The 19,710-nt window shown below is 36.8% G+C and overlaps 1 protein-coding gene across 1 annotated transcript in view; it reads right to left on the bottom strand.

Annotated features, from left to right (window-relative positions):
- Positions 1-516: 516 nt before the first annotated feature.
- The window catches only part of CUL1 (cullin 1), a 52,867-nt gene continuing 33,673 nt past the window's right edge, over positions 517-19,710 (bottom strand). The window contains exons 8-22 of the mRNA XM_053973111.1: positions 18,085-18,247; positions 14,006-14,136; positions 11,229-11,336; positions 11,023-11,129; positions 9,845-9,893; positions 9,323-9,454; positions 8,654-8,771; positions 7,598-7,674; positions 6,709-6,840; positions 5,786-5,878; positions 4,577-4,624; positions 4,403-4,485; positions 2,864-2,969; positions 1,991-2,104; positions 517-1,057 (exon numbers count right to left, since the gene is read on the bottom strand). Coding sequence (XP_053829086.1) covers positions 977-1,057; positions 1,991-2,104; positions 2,864-2,969; positions 4,403-4,485; positions 4,577-4,624; positions 5,786-5,878; positions 6,709-6,840; positions 7,598-7,674; positions 8,654-8,771; positions 9,323-9,454; positions 9,845-9,893; positions 11,023-11,129; positions 11,229-11,336; positions 14,006-14,136; positions 18,085-18,247 — 1,542 coding nt within the window. The 3' untranslated portion in view covers positions 517-976. The remainder of the gene's footprint in view (positions 1,058-1,990; positions 2,105-2,863; positions 2,970-4,402; positions 4,486-4,576; positions 4,625-5,785; positions 5,879-6,708; positions 6,841-7,597; positions 7,675-8,653; positions 8,772-9,322; positions 9,455-9,844; positions 9,894-11,022; positions 11,130-11,228; positions 11,337-14,005; positions 14,137-18,084; positions 18,248-19,710) is intronic.

Below are 19,710 nucleotides of genomic sequence, written 5' to 3' on the forward strand. Positions count from 1 at the left end.
AGGCCTGGTCAATCAAGGTATGTGTAGTAACATTTGAAAGTATTTTAATTCCCATCACAGGTTGCATTTAATGGGAATTGTTCTTCAGGAACACACTCCATTTTCTGCTCCGGTCACAGAAATGGGCAGCCTAAACCTCCTTTATTCTAGGCAGCATTTATGCAAGTGTGATGCATTTTATAGCACAATAAGCAATGTTAAAACAGGCTCCAATTTCAGATGACCAAGCATTGCCACATATATTCTGAGTATTTTCTGCTCTGCATATCTTGTGAAATCATCACAAATTTTTTTTCAAAGTGCAGACATTTCCTCTTCAAAAAGAAATAACATGCACAGATAATGATAGATGACAGTATCTCCAGAGAACAAAATGTTCTTAAAGCACCAGAAAATGGGGAGGAAAAGCAAAACGAATTTCTAATAGCTTTCATAACCATTATACCTTTTATTTACATTTAGAAAGATAAGTCATGAAACTTAAAACAATAAAGCCAAATGCAACTTGTACAGAAATCTTTTAATTTGTTTTTATTATTTATCACACATTAAAAAATGAAACACACTATACAAATGGTTTTTCATAGCAGATTACACATGGGTCCATTCAGACTCGCTCTCCAATGCTGCCAACATGTATAAGTGCTGCCTGTGATGGCAGCTGTTTATCATATAGCCAATGTATTGATTTAAAAGCAGTAGCATGCAACCCTTAAATGAGAAGGGTCTGATTCCTTTCTGTTCTTAAATTAGGTTAAATGGCATTGGTGTCCATATTTACATACTTGAAATGTATCAATCCTGAGCAGTTCTGATGTAAATCTGAGACTGGCTGATGGAGTCCTGGTCTCAGTCATTAAAAAGGGAGGTCCAAATGGCAGCAGGGTGGCTGCTATGAAGTTCTGTCGCTTTCATTCTTTCCATCACATACCTACTTGCCGAGTGTCACACAGTCAGGTAATTGCTAATAAAAATGCTAAGCCAAGTAACTGTAGGTGTCCTTCTCACCATCTACACGTTCCAAGTACTCCTTCTCAATGAGGATGTCGATGCATTTCTGTGGGAGGAACAGATCAGAGGTAAGCTGTGGGACATGGGCATAAAAACCCTCTCTGCGGTTGCTCTAAACTTTGATTTTGACCCGAGGGAGTTCCCTGCCAAGCAGAAGACAGGAATAGGCAAAGGATGCAAACCACAGCAGTTCACTCTCCTCTTTCTGACCACATACATGCAGAAGGCGTTGCTAATCCACTAAACTGAATTACACTTTCTGGACACCATTCCAGGGGTGTGCCTGGGAGACCATCAATATGCTGAGCAACTTCGTAGTAAGACAGCAAATAAAGAATTACACCAAGATGCAGAGTTTATGTAAGGTCATGAGGGACAGCAGCAGCAGTGAGGAGCTGTCTGTGTCACTGCCCAGCACTGGCAGTACCAGTTTATGCAACTGCTCTCACTGCCTGTCCTTTGCCTCACCTACCTCTTGGTTGTGGATATAAAAACTGCTGGTGAGCTCACTTAAACAAACTGATGAAGAAATTAATATACACAAATTAATAATTAATATAATCAATATAATTATGAGTAAATAATTAAATACAATGCCCCCTTCCCCAACATTTTTACTGTAAAGGAAAGCAGGAAACTTTTATCGAGCTAACCCCAGGGCTGACTGTTGTCCCACAGCTGGGAAAGCAGGAACAAAAGGAAAGCCTGGATCAAGGGCAATGGTAAACTGACACTGATGTGAAAAGATGCAATCCAGCTACTATTTTACCACCACTGCCAACAGTGTGAAACATGGATAGTACCCTAAAAGAAATGCAATATTTCTGGTTAAAATATTTCCTACTTGCAACTCAAAAAAATCTGTCCTTGCCCATCCCATCTCCTTAACTTTCCTTTTTAATTCAGAAGCATGTGTTTTGTCTGTGTATATATCCTTCAGCTCCTGGAATCCAGGTTTAGAGATGCAGGTCTCTCATACCTTAATTACAGGAACTCGTGGCTTGAACCTTGAGGACAGCTGTGTTAGCACTTCTCCAAGCAGTTGCTGGTGTTTTAGAACTTTCCTCATTTTCATGATTCTCACAATAGCAGCCTGCACAGCAAAGTTGGGAAGGTGTGTTTAGGAGCAAAGTCTTGTCCCTCTGTGTAAAGCCATTTAACTCCCCTAGATCATGTCTGTCCATGCGAAGCACCACCACAACCAACTCGAGCACCAGACGGGGAGAAGCTTGCCCACGAGTGTCAGCTACTCACACAGACTTTAAGAACTCGGAGTCTCCACAGCACACAGTCATCAAAAGTGGTTTTGACACATGAATTTTTAGAACTGCGCTTACAGTCAGTCAGTCGTAATAATAAATGCACCAACTGGTAACAAGCCACACAAAACTACTTGTGTAGCAAAAAGCTTTCTTTATATATTTAACCTTACTGTGACACTGTCTTAGTGGTACATCTGTATTTCCTTCCCCTGCCTCTCAAGTGGATTCCAAATGAACTAATATAAAAACATTGTTGATTTTATACTACCTGGGTATTACTATTTTTTTATTATTCAGTTTTCACCCAGGACAAGGTCTGGTGAACATGTATCCAAGGAACCCAAACACTCATCAACATCAGGTTAGAACAATGTGAATAAACACATCCTGTCTGTAGAAGTGCCTTCCTCCAGTTTCTACTACAGACTCAAATCACCTTTAACAGTATTTTAAATACATTTTTTGAACTCTAATATAGTTAGAGCATGTTGTCTTCTACTAAAAAGTAGGAAAACCCTACAGTAAGCTTCATTAAATGAATACAAAGATGTGATTCTGAGTTCATGACAGCATTCTGCAATAAAACTCACCTGAATCAGTAGTTTCCTGTCTTCCTCTATATTTTTGTGTGTAGTTTCTTGCTCCTGCTTCTGTTCAGTCTTCATTGGCACATTGATGTTTACCCTTAATTTTTTGCTGTAAAGAAAAGCAGAAGGTAATGAACAATTAGACTGTTTAAAAGCCTAAGAAACACAGAAAAAAACTCCAAACAAAACCAAAATAAAAGCCACAGCAACATAATTACTTCACAGCAATACAGGACTTTGGCTCTTCTGAAAATTTTAGATGCTCTTATTCAAGTTAAAAAAAATTAAAATAAAAATAAAGAATGCCTACAACCAACCAATGAAACAAAATACCTTTCTGGTGGGTGTCTATGTATCTCACAGCTGACTGAATCCATGCTAGTGATCTGTGTAACTAGCACTGTACAGTTACACTGTATTCAAAATATTACTGTTTGTAGTAAGAAGCTTGGAATCAGTGAAGGGGACAAAGGAAGTCAATGGAAAGAGAATCACCTTTCTGATTTACAGACTGGATTCTGAACATAATGTAGAGAAATCTGTTTGTTCTGTGGAATTGAGCTCTGCCTTTCTTTCACACGCTCCCTGGCACTGACAGCTGTGCTGAGGTGAGCCTGCTGCCACACATGGCCACTCAAGACAAGGTCCTCTGTCACAAGTGGGGAGCAAACCTCAGCATCAGAGCACCAGGGAGCACAGGGCTCTGCTCAGTGCTCAGACCTGTTAGCTGCACTGAGAAGATCTGTTATTTATTTAGCACAGTGCTCTCCATCATAAATTGGGAACCAGCTGCTGCACAATGCAGCAACACTGAGCTGTTTCCATCACTGCATTACTGCAACAGACTGTGAATTCTCAAACCTTCAATTTGGTATAGGGGGACAGAAAGCAGATAAAGGGTGATGTACAAGGAAAGGTTTTTAAATCTTTCTTTCACCTGAGATCTTATCTTCAGGAAGTACTGAACTCCTCACTGAATTTATGTGTGTTTATATCTATGCTCTGGTAAGCATGAAAAAAGTACCATAGTGCTGTAAACAGCTTAAAATACACAACTGTTTAAAGTAAGTAATAAAACCTACTGAAAATTGTGCTTATTAAGTCTTCAAATCACTATATACACTGTGGTTATAAAATGAGCCTGATCTTCTAGTGTTAGCAGTAGTAGATGAACATTTATGCCTCTGACCTTTGCTGCTCACTGGACATTAGTGTAACCTTATAAAATATCATGGATTTGCTGAGTGCATGCGAGTAACACCTTGGCAAAACGGCAGCACTTGAAAGAATCAAGGAACAAAAAGGACATATGAAAATACGTCAGGCCTTGACTTTATGACAAAGTCAGAGTCAAAGAGCAGAAATCACACCCATCCCCCACCACTCGCCAGCCCTTTCCCTTTATACTGGTACACATTGGATCTACATTTGAATTGGCACTTGAACCCTGAAGCTTTTATCCCAAGTATATTAGGTTTCACCCAGATTTTGAAAGCAGAGGAGGATGATACCCATTGCATCTAAGTGATGCATGCTGCTTACTTTTTGTAACCAAGATACAGTTTTATTAAAGTATCTGGTTTTAACTCCACTTCGTCAACATTTGCATTTTCATCTTCCAAAACCTGCAATAAACAAACAAACAAACAAATGAATAAATAGTTTAACATATTTCACTGTATGTTAAGGAGGTCATAAAAAAGCAAGAGTACTTACAAGCAATTTTGATTTCAACAGTATCTGTAGAACTTGTGCCAAGATATCCTACAAAATTATAGGAAACATTATCAGAACAGATAGACAGAACCTTTGTCTAACTTAAAAACTTGAAAAAGAATGCACATATTTAGACTAAGAACTAATGTGTGCAGTGCAGAACACTGCAAAATGAAGGGGCAAGAAAAAGTAGAAATAGTTCACAGAAATAAAACAACGTCCTTTTTGGGTGTTATGACATATCCCATTTGTGGTTGATCAAATACCATAAAATTCTTGAGAAATACTAATTCCAAACAAGAGATCTTTCCAGTTGCTGGTTTAGGAACTATTTTGCAAGGAGATTTATATGCCTAAGAAATAATTTTTCCCAAACCATGCAAATATATATACCATGGTAAGCTTAAACTTCAGAAAGCAAGCACTCTCTGCTTTCTGATTAACATCTTTTTGTTTTAACAGGGATCCATTCTGGTTGCTGTTGCTGATTGCTCACCCAGAAGGCTACTGGCAATATTCTGTGCAGGCCTGCAAAACTGCTATTTTATCACAGTCTGTAATAAATGGAAACCCCCTAAGACTTCTGGATTTGCTGTAATCCATCAGCAACAATAACCTTCTAGGTATGCATTTCTAGAAGTAAAGATCCTACTGAATAGGAATACCTAACTTTCCAGAAGTCAGAGCAGACTTGATTCGAATCTACTGCTAAAGGTCAAACAAAAGTCAAATTGTGGGCCACAAAGCCTGCTTGGGAAGAAAAGGAGGGAACCTTTTCCACAGGAGAGAGTTAGCCAATGAACTGCAGATTTACTATGTTCATATAAAAAAGCCTTGAGATATAAAAGAATGACAGATGCATAGATCAATCATTTAGAGAAAATGCTGTTTTTGCTAGAATGTTGTCTTTTAACATTAAAATGTATGCACTGAAACACTGAAAACTTCCACCCAGAGCTCAGCAGGAAGCTAGACAATTCACTCCAGTCACGAACAGGAATGTACATGCACTAAGACTCATCAGAAGGCAGTTATGATTACAGGAAAGTAAACCAGGAAAGTGAATTGACCAAGAATAGAGCACATCTGTCTCCTTGGGGACAGAAACTGGTTCTGGCTCCAAGCATGTGTAATCCAAATTTCTTATGATAGCAGGAAGAGCCCTGAGGACCAAAACACTTGCTCACAAGAGTGTAGTAAAATCACTACCATTTTTATTTGAGTACTGTCTGTCAGCTGCTGCACGGTGTAGGCATCTTCTGTGTTGTATTGCAGTAAAATCGCCATCTGGAATGTGGATGCCTGACAGATCCAAAAACAGAGAACAGAGGGGAGAGAGGGGAAATCAGAAAATGAGAACTTGCAAACACTTCCTGAATTTGAACAGCCTGAAATTCACCAGTTAAACACATACACTGGAATATTTGGACAACAGAGAGGTGGTGCTAATAAAAAAAAAAAAAAAAAAGGAATCAAATGTCGCTTTTACAACCAGAACTCCCCCTTCCAGAATTATCTAAACATAAACCTCAGGATTAGAATAATTTGGCTTGCTTCAGACACTTTATCAAATCTTCTATTATGGCATCAAAACATTATCCTTCTATTCACTAATATAGTTTTAAATTGTTTTCCTCTGTCACTCCAACTCTTGCCCATTTTAATCTTCATTGCATCCAGTACAGACTGGATTCATTCTCACAACCCTCCCAAATCCAGCAGAATAATGAAACCAAATTTATACACTGAGCAGGTATCAGTGGCTTATCCATGTCTATCACCACAGGGTTAACATATGTTGATCACAAGGTCAAAGTCTGACATTATCTTGTTTCTTCTTACTGTTGTGAACTCCCCATCCCATCTACTTTTTGAAAGAAAGCAGACAGTAAAGTATAAGAAGCATGACATCCTAGGCAAAGAGGTTGTATTTATCTCACAAAATGCATTTCAACACCTGTTTAAACCACAGGCAATGTGTTCTGTTTCTTAAGTCAACTTTCTTTTAAACACAGATCTTTAGTATCAGTACAATAAATAAAATAAACATACAATAAAGGTTTTACTGGCTGCATCCAGTCCTCTGAAAACAACCATCACCAAGTGTTTCTATTGGTATGACTTTTCCTTACCTGTAACGTGTATCTGTTTTTGAAACAGTTGGTAACCAATTCCCCTTTGGACAGCTGATACAACCATGTTAATTTTCTTCCACTGTGACGACTGGCATAAAATGCAGTAAATCTCTGATAGCTCCGTTCTAACTGTATAAAAACATTGGTAATAAATAAATAAATATTATTTATCTTCATTTACTGTTACTAGAACATGTTATGAAAGCAACAGGGGATCATCAAATCTGGTCACTCTCATGTTGTCTAAATAACCCAAAGGTAAACTCAAAGTATTCAAATTCGGCAGAGTGGCTGAAAAATTTCCCTCTGTTATAAGTTTCCCCTTTAGAGTATCATTAACAGTACAAATGTAAATAGGCATTTAAGGTTCATTCTTCCTTTTAGGATACATTAAGCATGGCTAGAAAAGCAATTTGTTTTAACCACCTTCATCCTCCAGGTAACAGCATTAAATTTATTTCTCACATTAAATATTCATGTCTTTTTTCTGGATAAACACTCAGCAGAAAACTAATGATTATAATATCTAAACATTTTACTGGGCAAAGCTGAAGCAATTGTATGAAAAGGTTTCTTAAATTAGGTATATCCAGAAAAATGCACCAACAAAGATTTGCTTTAGTTGCTGTTGAATATTTTGAAGAAAGATTCATTAACCAGGGAGTTTTCATGGGAAAGATACAAAACCACGGATTTCACACAGTTTCCTCCTACTACCTTACTCAATTATCTTGTTCCAAATATCCTCAGGCCAAATAGATAAATATACCAGAGACACTTATAGTCCTCTCTGATACACAACAGAATGGAAGGAAACACCAGCCCTGTAAAAAAAATTCTCTCATGATCATTCCATGTTCAGATGAACCAAATGCAAGTGCCTCACCTCAGATGGCAGAGCAAACGTGCAGGACTGCTGGAATGGCCACGATCCAGAACTCAGCACCTGGATGCTGAAATCCACTGAAAGAGAGGTGAAGAGGATGAGCTGCATTATCCCACTTTCTCCTAACTCCCTCTTGAAACACAGTCCCAGTTCTAACACAGACATGTTTCTGGCTCATGGTCAAACTGACATGGTAATAAATCTTTAAGCACTATTTTATTTTTGTCAGAGCATAACCAAAGCTATTAATGAGAGATTTCACTGCAGCTGGAGAGCTTTAGATTTACTGTTACAGGCACTCAATCTTCTTTTATTTGGAGAAGTTACTACTCTGTTTCTATCCCTACAATGAGTTTCTCTTTTAACACACAAGTGGGAAAATTTTAAGTGTTCATCATCACTCCACAGTACACAACTGCAAGAACAGACCTTCACACCTATACTTGTAAGGCATTTTGGTCAAGTCAAGTATGAATAATACAAAACATAAATAAAATTTAAACCTGATGATACACAACTCTAATTGTAATCCAAGAAATAATTATCAATACTTTACAGAATTTGGTTCAACATGCTTTAATTGAAAAGTATAAAAAGGTGATAGGGGAATCTAATAACCTGGAACACAAAATACTTTTATCCTTAGTACAATATACTTTTATCCTTAATACTTTCACATAAGTCTAAGTATTAAACAGCTAAAAATCAAAACTGTTTAAAGAAAAACATTTCTCCAATCAAACATAAAAAAGAAGAAAAAAAAAAGAAAGACAAGATAGTATTCAACTTAATTTAGTTATGTACCTAAACATGAGCACTAAAATCAGAGGAAGGAGGAGGCTACTCAGAAAATATATAAAAAACTACTAGAAGACAAAGAACAGATCTAGAATTTAAAGACCTAATTTAAACATCCCAGCTATCATGGTCAGAAAAACACTAACTCTAATTTGTGGCAGTCTGAGTAAGTTAAATATTTCCCTCACACATTTAGTTCTGCAGAAATAAGAGGAAGCTATACTATGCAACAGTAACTCAGGTAAAGGTATTACTTACAATCTAACGGTTCTGAATTGGTCAGGTGCTTTTTAAATTGCTCATTCAAATCCTTGCTTACACCAATATCTTGGAACATCCGCTGCAGCTTGGAGGTATACTCAAAACCACAAGCTTGCTGTATTTAAAAGCACAGATACATCAGCAAGACACATTTTGGACATTGGATAATGAGAAGAACAAAGTGCTGGAACTTATTTCCTTAACAGAAGATGTACAAAGTTCCGTATTTCCCTTACTCAAAGTGCCAATCCCCCCTGGAATATGAGCTTTAACTGCCATTGAAAACTGAGGAAAAGAAAATTTTGTTTAAAAATTAAGCAAAACACAATGAAACAGATTACTCAAAGGGTCGTCAGTTGTATTTTGCTTAACTCTGCATAAATATGGGTTAACAAAATTAAGCTGCTTTTCAGTACTCATTCCCTTGAATAATTAAATCCATGTCATTCATTTGATTAGGAATAACTAAGCTTAGCTCCATCAGGCAGACATGCACTAAAAGTTCCTATGATTAAAAAAAAAAAAAAAAAAAAGAAAAAAAAGACCTAGGTTGTGTATTTTTTCTGTGCATAAAATAAACAAATGCAAGGACGTACGTCAATGTTTTCCAAAACAGTGTGAAGACCTGTAGGGCAGTAGACCATGGGACAGTCATGGAATACTCACTTTTAGTTTGGAGATCATGCTTGCCTCAGCGTCATCACTAGCACTGTTTTGATGCACAAGTCTCTTTGCCAGCATTTTAGCATAGAATTTTTGAAATACATCTTTATCCTCAATGTATTTGAAGACAACCATCTGGAAAAGCCAAGATAATTTGTAAGGAAAAAATATTTAAATATTTGTCTTAAAAAAGATGTAGCAGGAGCTACTTAATTTGTACCTAAATTTTAAAGATTGGGGGGTTTGTTTGGCTTTTTTGGGAGAAGGTGGAGGGACTGGTGGTGTGTTTGCTATAAATATGGATACTATTTTAAAACAAGAACTGTATATTCCAGATGTAGAGCATATTATATATATGTGGATATATAATGACATAAAAAGATGTTGTGGAAACTATACATTTTATATGCACAGACAGATTAAGCAAAAGCATAGCTTCAATATAGCCACTTTAAATCTACTGTAAATGGTTTTTTCATAAACAAAATAATTTTTATATTTTATATGTATTTATAGACATCTTACCACTTGATTGAGTGTATCTTCCAATTCTGCTTCTTCTGGATTCTTTGAGCTGCAATTAAAGAAACCGGCAGAATTAAACCAACATATGGATGTACATGGAAGCTTCAGAAATAAAAGAATGCAAATTTGAGTAGTTCTGGGATCAAAGGCTCTTTAGAAAGAAAACAATGTAGTGAAGTGAACAGTTCACCGCTCTACCTGTCAGCAATTCTGAAGTTCCCAAATGTCACAGGCTGAAGTCCTGGACCATGACTTGTTTGGGACTTGCTGGTAGCCTGGTACTTCTCAGGATTTTTGAGCTTAAACATGGACCTCTCTCTTCCTGCTGCTAGATGCTATCTTTATTTCTTATCTTAGATAGTACAGTGAGAAGAAACCAGCTCACAGAGCTGGGACTTGACTGGGTGAAATCTCAGGTGGCACCACATTGTCTTCCTCCATCTCATGTTTGTCCACCAGGCAAACCCCAAATCTACCCTGCACACAGTCAGTAATTGTAAAGGAGAAAATAAACCCTTTGCTGAATGAAGGAGGAGATGGGAAAGAGAAAAGTGAGCAAGTTGTCCCATTTTTAGGTTGTTTGGTGGTGGCTTTTTTTCTCCACCAAAACAACTAGAAATGTTGCCAGGTACAAAACTGACACCAACCACCAATGCAGTATGAACAGAACTGATACCACCTCAGTGTATGAGCTGCTGAATCATTTAAAGCCAAATACCTTGAATTAAAATATGAACTATGAAAGGTTAGAAAGCAGTTTTTCTCCTCCTCAATTTCTGCCCAGATAGAAGAAGGTATAGAAAAAACAAAAGGAGGAAAGCAACAGTTTTAATGGAAAAAGGGAATGTGCATCTCTTTACAACACACAATGCAATTTAAGTTTTTCAGTGTAAAAAACCCTACCTAAAACCCCTCCTTCAGTTTTACTGAAAAACAAAAAGTTAAAATTCCTATAAGGCAAGAAAGGTTTGCTTATTTCCTACACTCTTCCTTAAAAAGAATACCATACAACACAACCTTTAGGAATGGTCTGACTGAAATTTTTGTACCCAGAATTTGATAAAGTTAATTTCTTGCAAAGTGAAGTTCGGTTTCTGAAGACAGTATAAAACTTCATCAGCTAAAACCTTTTAAAATAAAAGCCAACACGAAATAATAATTTGTCTTTGAGGACATACCTTTTCTTTAGTAAAGAGTCACAGTATCGTGCCAGTAGCTCTGGGGATTTACTGGATGATTGAGCCATTTTTGTCACTGCATTATTATTTATAAATCGACCACAAGCCTATAAATCACAAAAGACAGTGAAATTTTGGGAGAAATTTTTTTTTTTTTAATGGAAATAAAAAAAAAAAGTCCAGCATCTGCCACTACATGTACTTACTTTGTCTAGTGCAGCCACAAAGCCAGCATCATTGTTGAATGCAGACATGACTAATGCGTTGTATTTCTTATGGACATCCAACACTGTCTGTACATACATTTTTGGATCCTGCAATAAGGAGAGACTGGATTTTGCAACCTGTTGACTTTCTGCTTTCTCCTTTTTCCAAAATGGAGCTATTCACTGGCCCAAGAAAATTTGTGTGGAGAAAGTCTATGAAGTATTAGAAACATTTTAAAGGTAAACTAGTACCCAGTACTAGTTCAGGTCCTATGTCCAGGACTGACTAATGTTACTGCAAGCTTTCATTTACAGCAACCAGAGTGCAGAGTGTACCACATCACACAAAAGACAACAAAGTATTTACTCAACCACTGCAAACATTTTCGAAGACTTATTTCAAGTCACACTTGAGAAAGCTGGACAATCATAAAATGGCAGCTGCTATAGAAGAAAATCTCTGTAGTAAGAATGTGACTGGTGTATATCCAGTAGGTACAACTTATTACAGACACCTCAGTCATTGGTAGATCTTAAAAATTACGTTCTCAGCACCAAATGTGAGTGGCAGCCAAATGCCAATAAACATCAAGCTTACTGTTCTCAGACTGAGCTCTTTGTGCAGTTACTGATCTTTGCTTCTCAATAAAGATGGAGTGGACTCAAGGAGTAGGGACAATGATGGGCAAGCAAATCATCAGGCACACAGGACAGCTACTACACAACAGACTAAAAAAGGCTGGAAGGCTTCAATTTGGAGATCAGAAGGTCTTGTTGGCTAGAAGTGGCAGAATATGGGCAGGGTTTTATCAGGATCCTGAAAAACATTTCCTGTTGCCACTGAAGACAGACACAGACTACCATGGACCACCAATCTAATGCCATGCTTGAGACAGAGAACTGAGATTATTGAGAACTTCTGAGATAAGGAATGCAAGTGGATTTGAAGGACATTCAGAAAAGTACTTATTACGAGGACTAAAAAAAACCAACAAACAAAATGCACAGAGAGCAGCCAATCTTCTGACTGAAAAGCAGTCTTGTTAATACAGTTAACAGAGACTAGAGCACAACTCTTTCTGCATTAAAGTCTAAAATAGGTGAAATGAGTCAGGCTGGTATGACTATTTCTCTGTACTGACTAGAGAAAGTGAGAAGCATTTGTTCACCTGATTATCTGCTTAGACACAGAGCAGTAAATGAAGTTGGGAAGAATCAATCCTAAGGGGGATAGAGGACTAACAAAGCAATGATGAACAGCAGTACAGTGGTATGTGGGATATTGCAAGAAAAGGCAAGATGGTTCCCAAGGGTAACAGCCAGAGGAACTGCTATGAAAATGAATAACAAATGTTTGGAATAAGGAAGAAAAAGTATCAGAGGCAGGAAGAGTTTTGTAAATGGTTGGAGTCAACTAATACACACAAATCTTGGACTTCCCCTCTCTGAAAGTTGAAATAATTCCTGGAGAAAGAGCTTTCATTTTTTTTCTGGCCTAATTCTTCAAGGCCTAAGCAGAAAAAAACATCAAGAGTGATGACCACTAGGGGGATGTGCCAAGCATGGAGCAGATCTGATTTCAAAATTTATGGAGACATCTACAAATGAAACTGAAGATTCCTGAACTTGCTTCCTGATTACGTTATGACTAATAAAAAATCAACACTGCTAAAAAGCTATGCACTTAAAACTATAGAAATGAACAACAGACACTACACCCTTCCATACAGATTACTGCTTTACTATGAAGCTATTTCAAGAAATTCTCAGGAAAGCAACAAATTAAAATAAACTTTGTCAAAAATCAAAGTTTATCATAGAATCATAGTGTATCCTGAGTTGTAAGGGACCCATAAGGATCATCAAAGTCCAACCCCTGACTCTGCACAGAACCACCCTGAGAATCACACTGATGATGTTATTATCAGTGACAGTGCCTGAGAGCAGTGTCCAAATGCTTCTTGAATTCTACTTTAAATAAAATTTACCAGAATCTATATTCTGATCTTGCTTTGTGCAGTATTTCATTCTTTCTTTTCCTCTGGAAAATATCATATTGTCTATAGAAAAGAAGGTTGGCAAAGGACTTAAAGAACTTCATGTTGCCAAGATGCAACCCTAATCAATACAAAACGAAGTTTGAAATTACAATTATGGGATAAAAATAGCAGCCTTTATAAAGAACTGATCTCCTCCTCCTTATATTGTGACCTTTCCAACCATTTCAGTTCATTCTTCTTCTATTTCTCATGCTTTTCCAAACAGAATAAAGACATTATAAAAAAACTCAAACCAACAGAAACTTTCTTTAGATAGTCTCATTCAAGTCAGAATTCCTTAAGATGATGAAATAAAATACAGTCAACTGGAGATAATCCTTCTTGAAACAGTGGGTTTTCAGGTGTACTTGTATTGTTAAGTGTTGGGTGTTGTATTTGCACAGCCAGCTTTCCAAGCAGCATGACATCCTGACAGAGAGCAAGATCTCAGAATGCAACTCAACCTCCTCCTCAAAACCAAGCCAAAACCAAAACCCCCACAACTCGCCCAAACCAAATGAAAACAAAAAAACACCCCAAAGACCCCCAAAATTTAAAGAGTAGAAACAGAGTGATATAAGTTTTAAGCCTTCTACCAACATTTGAGAATTGCCAAGTCCTTACACATGAAATTAGTGAGAGGGAAAACAAACAAAATGGAAGTTTTATCAGGAAGAATTCGCTATCCTCTAATGTAAAAGTGGCAGCACACACAGACTTGTTTTGATGGATACTTGCATTTAGTGCAGCTTCTCCACATTTCTCAATTGCAGCTAGACCCTGATTGTGAATGTGGGTTTCCAGAAGTTTTTTCAGCTCTCCAAGGCCATCCTGGATTCGAGATACAAGGTTATACATGCGACCCAAATCTGTAAGAGAGGAAAAAAAAGGAAAGCTAACATCTCCCATCTGTACTGGCTATTACTTCAAATTCTCATTTACAAGTTGTCAGTAGGAGCTAAACATCCATTGTCAACAAAAATACATATGCAACTGCTCCTGTAAAAAGCCAGAAAAAACTACAGTAAACTATAATCCAGTTCAGCAAACCTTTGCACTCACCTGGAAAGCTAACATTAGTTAAAGAGAAAACATCGGTTATATTAGGATCTATTTTTTACCTTCACAATGCAACAAATCTCAAGAATAAAAACCCACCATTTGAATGGTAGAAAATTTACTTCTGATTTTTAGTATTCACTGGTTTAAAGCAATGATTTAAAAATGGTGTTAAACCTCTCTTGTTTAAGTAACATTTTGAGGTGCTGCCATGAATTTGGGGCTCTTATTAATGTTACTGCTGGCTGTGCTACAACTACATTTTCCAGCAGACCACTGTCCTTTAAATCTTATTCTGAATGGGTCAGTTCTCAGACATCTAACATTACTTGTAGCCCTTTGCATATCAACACTCTTACTCTGGACAGCATCAGTAGTAACAGTTGGAAATTTAAGGCAAAGTGTTATATGTTGATATGACCTTAGCAGATAAATTGGAACATTATAAATCAAATTTCCTTCAATAAAGCACTGTCAGTAAAAGACATCTCTTTAAAAAAAAACAGCTTTAAGTGACTGATTACCAGTAGTGATAATTGTATCTGAAAGAAAAAAGAGGTTCTGAAAAGCATTACGATAGAACTAAAGAAGGTAAAACGGCATGGCATTTCACGCATGAAGCATGTTAACGCTTCATTTTAAAATCTCACCAGTTTTCAGCCAACACTTTCCAAATCAATTAGCAATTTTGGAAAGTCTAATACTGAAGAGAGTTTTGGTTTTTATTATTTAGCTTCAACACGACAGATGCTTTGTATTTTCTAAGAGCAGAACTCTTAAAAAAAAAAAAAAACACAAACATTGAACTGGCCATAAACCAGGTCCACAAACCTGCCAGATACCTCTCGCAATCTTGCCCTCACTGAACAGGCATTCCAGTGAAACAGTCAACAATCAGATATTTACTGTAAACTAAGGAGGATATTTCACCTTGTGGAACACATGTAAAGTTGACAGCTGCATCTAGCTCTTCTGAGGTGCAAGGACTTCTCTGAAGGGCTTGTGAGCAATTTATTACCACCAGAGGATTATCAGATTAAACAAAAAAGAGCAATCAATGAGCTGGTGCTCTACCTAACTCTGAAATACAACACAGAGTTTGATGCCTTCTAATACTGAAGGGATGACATTTCAGTTCAGTTAGGTTTCTGTATAACACTTTCCTTTCCTTAAAACTTTGTCAAACTTAAACTTGCAGATTTGAAAACAAAACTTTTTTTCTCTCTGTGAAAAACCATGATTGCAACCTGATGTTAACTTCTGTAAGAACATATGGATACAATAAAGAACTTTAGAAAAAAGGAAAATAATGCCATGCATAGATACATCAAGCTGCTACTATATTTACCCACAAATGAGTGTTTACAGGTTGGTTTACCAGCATGTCTGTGTTAGGTGAAGTAAGGAAGAGATGCTACAAAGTCTCATGGAAGATTTGCATGGTGACTCCACCTACATCATTACAGCCTTCTCCCAATAAACCAAATTATTTCCTACAGGTATTATACTAATGTGAGTATGTAACACATGAGGAATATGTCCCACAACCTTTATAACCAGTTTATGCATTAGTTGCACAATGAATTAAAAAGTTACAGAACACCAACATATATCCGATATTTTCAAACACAGTTTGCACAGAAGGACCTCAAAACCAGTGTAATTTCAAGAGCAAAGCAATAAATATTTTAATCAAGAGCAAACGTTTTTTGTACGTTTAGGACAGTCTACCAAAGGCTATGTTAGTATATCACAAATTGGAGAATGAACTGATTACTGTGATTAAAGACTGAATTATCAGACTATTACTGAAAATAAATTTTCTAATCTTGAAACTTCATGAATCTTACAAAGGGCAAGGGAGCTACTACAATTTCCATAAGTGAAGCCTGATAACAGAAGAGAAAATATTCTGAAAAAGAAGAAAAAAAATCAAGCATTTAAAAAAAAAGTCTAGTTAATCTTAGAAATAATCCACATGAAAGTAAACCCAAAGAGACACCACTAGACAGTGCCCAAGACACAAGATACTTTTATACCCTGACTAACTTATGGAATTGCATCACTACAGTAAGTGATTGTACTAAGGGCTCACATAACCCATAAGCTTGATAAAGTAGGAGGAAAAAAATAAAAGTCTGTGAAGGTGTCCTGAGTCCAGAAAAAACTTTGTTTGTTCTATTGCTATTTCAATTGTCAGAGTCATTTAGTCATTTATGAAGTCATTTCACAAACCAACACCCATTAAAATATCTTCCAATTATGGAATAAATATTTACAAACACAAACAACATCAGACTCCAATACTAGCACAAATTATTTACATTTGAATCAGCTAACTTCTGACCTACTAATCATGCTGAATTGCCCTTTTTGATTTCGAAGCATCTCTTCATTATCAACATGACTATTATAGTTAGTAATAATTTGTAGTTGCTATTTTAAGACAGATATACAATGAGACAGAGTCATAGTCACAATTTAAAACTCAAACGGACAATTTTATCATTAGTAACTTAACCACAGCATCTCTTACATTCTGCCCCTTTCATAAGAGCAGTATTTCAGCTGTACAGCAATATTCAGACTTGAAATACAGATTTAATTAGTTCCCCAACTGGGAAATCAGAATCATGATTCATCCTTATCATCTGCATGATCCACAGGAATTAGTTCTGGTTGTTATTTTGTGCTATTAACTCCTGAATAAACTCATACAAACCCATACAACTGACAATTCCTTAAAGATACCTAAATTCTAATAATCTTCACTTATTTCAGAGGAAGTGTTGAAGAAGTCTTTATTCTATGTATTCTCTACAACAATATAAATTTGATCCATCAGCAACACTTAAGAATCATTTTCACAGCCAAAATGAACTCATCAATTGATAATTTCCACCCTTTCCTTGTGCTCTATATGTTGTCACAGGCCCCCAGCACCGACTCCATGATTCACGGAAGGTTGATCAATCACTTTATTATTCTATACTTATTAAGAAACCCATCGCCCTTACAGGCAGTCATGATACAGGTGGACCCAATTGGTCCTCCAGTCCAAAGACCATCACCATTAGCTAATTAAGAAACTACTCTTTGGTAAACAAATCTCCATAACTCATTCCACATGTTCACAACAACAGGTGCAGCAAGTGAAGATAAAAATTATTTATCATTCTTTTCTCTGATCTTCTCACAGCCTCTCAGGTGATGCCTGGGAAAGTTGTGTGCTGCTCTCTGTAGCCAGAGAGCTGCTGCCACACTCTATATGCAATATTATGTATTTTATATATTCTATTTTAAAAGCTACTTATTTGCATCTATTCCTCTTTTAACATTTCCTATACATACTTCTGAACACTTTTTAAAACGCTCAGTGCTGACTCAGGAAGATCCACGGATTAAACTGAAACAGCTGGAAAGAGTACTGGTCTGTTTTTCACCTCCCATCTCTCTCACACAAGCTTCAGCTCCTGCTGGAAAAATGGCCCAAGTGCTCTTGAAACTCCTCCAGCCATGTTAAGAGAAATCAAATTAGTGCTGTTCTGCCTTAATATCTGGGATTGGGGTAGGGTCTTTGAAGCAGTATCATCAGTCATCCCGATTTCATCAAAACCTGCTTGTCCATCAGTTTAGTGAGTATCTTCTCTCTTAATCAAATTCCTGAAGAAATGACATTTAGCACCAGACTTTACATCATTCACAAATCATCACGGAGGAGAGCTCTAAGCCTAAAGCCAGTGTTTGAGACTCCTTACCTTCATTTTTGTCAGCATCCAACAAATTCTGAAACTCTGTATGGAATATCTCCAGGTGTTTTTCGATAAGTACTTGCTCACACTTTCGTGCTAACTCATCTTGTGTGCTCTCATGGAGATATACCTGAACTCTACGCTGCTCCTCAAGAAGGCGAGCTTCAGCCTACAGAAACACAGAGATAAACATGAAAACCTGCAGGGAAGGCAGAACACAAATCCAACAGCAGAAAACTGGTGACTGTTCAGTAAATTCTTCTAGAAAATAACAACAACAAGCAAACTTCTCTCTCTAGTCTGCTGTTACGGACCACCTACTTCAGCAGTTATTTTTCCAGGAATCATAACATACATTTGGAACTGATGTTTATGTTGATGAAAATACAGTGTGCTGTTTAAATGGCGGGGCAGAATCACAGCAAAACTGTTTTCCTGTTACTTGTGAATGAGGAGTTCACAGATGGAAATCTGCTGTTAGAAAAAGAGAAAGCCGCTGACATGAGATGCTGGCAGTTTTAGGATCAGCAAGTTCTCCAACAGAACAGAGGTAGTTCTGAGGTAGTTTAAGACAAAAATGAATGTATTTCATGGCTCCACAAAACTAAAAAGCAGAAAGCTACAATTTAACACTATGCCCATGACAAATTTATTTGCATATTCTCATCTACATTCTTACACAGAAAAGCTTCCCAATAAACTACAGTCATTTAAATTATACTAGCATTTAGTTTGGCATATGAAATACTACATATGCGTATCTTCTTGGCAAACTAAAATTCTAAATATCATTCAAGGAATAGAACTTACACCAAAATGTAAAGCTGAAATTGTTTACATAACAATTACCTCCATTTTGTTTGCAAAAGTGTTGAGGATTTGCATTACAAACCATTTGTAACTGCAGCACATTATTAGGGTAATAATACACATAAAGGGTGTATGTCCTCTTATCAGCTCAAATTATTTAAATTAACATCATCATCAAGAAAATGGAATTATATTAATTTGTTGTCCTAGTAGGCCAGAGTAACAAGCAAGTATGAAAGATCATATTGTGGACAATAAAAAAGGAACAGTTACACTGCAAGTGCACTGCCCCACACATGGACAGCTTTAAATCATCTAAGCGACTGTTAGCTTCACTCATTCTGCAATGATTTTGCACTTAGGTCTTGTGAAATGATCCTGGATTAGTGTCTCCTAGAGCTAAACCAGTACTGATCAAAATACAGGAAATGAAATCAGAAACTTGAGAAGGGATAGAAGCTCCAGCTCCAGAGTACTTGCCAGTTTCTTACCAGTAAGGAGTAACAATCAACTTCCTTACTGACAGCAAATAGCAGCAAATCTTTCTTATGAACACTGGAACTACTTAGCCTGTATTTAATAAATTCTGTATTTGTGTAGTTAGGAAATTCCGCTGCTTCTTAAAATATCCTTAGGCCTTCGCTTTTAATGTTAACAGTCAGCTCTCATTGTGAGCTCTTCTATGAAAAGAAGTATTTACTCTAACTTCATGTTTCCTTATACTTTCTGTTTTATTTGGTGTTCTTATAACTACATTTTCCTTTTAAAGTCACAGTGCAGAAACAAGTGAAAAATAATTAGTTCACACAACAGTATCTTTAC

This window comes from Vidua macroura, chromosome 1 (genome assembly GCF_024509145.1).
Source record: "Vidua macroura isolate BioBank_ID:100142 chromosome 1, ASM2450914v1, whole genome shotgun sequence".
NCBI classification, from domain to species: Eukaryota; Metazoa; Chordata; class Aves; order Passeriformes; family Viduidae; genus Vidua; species Vidua macroura.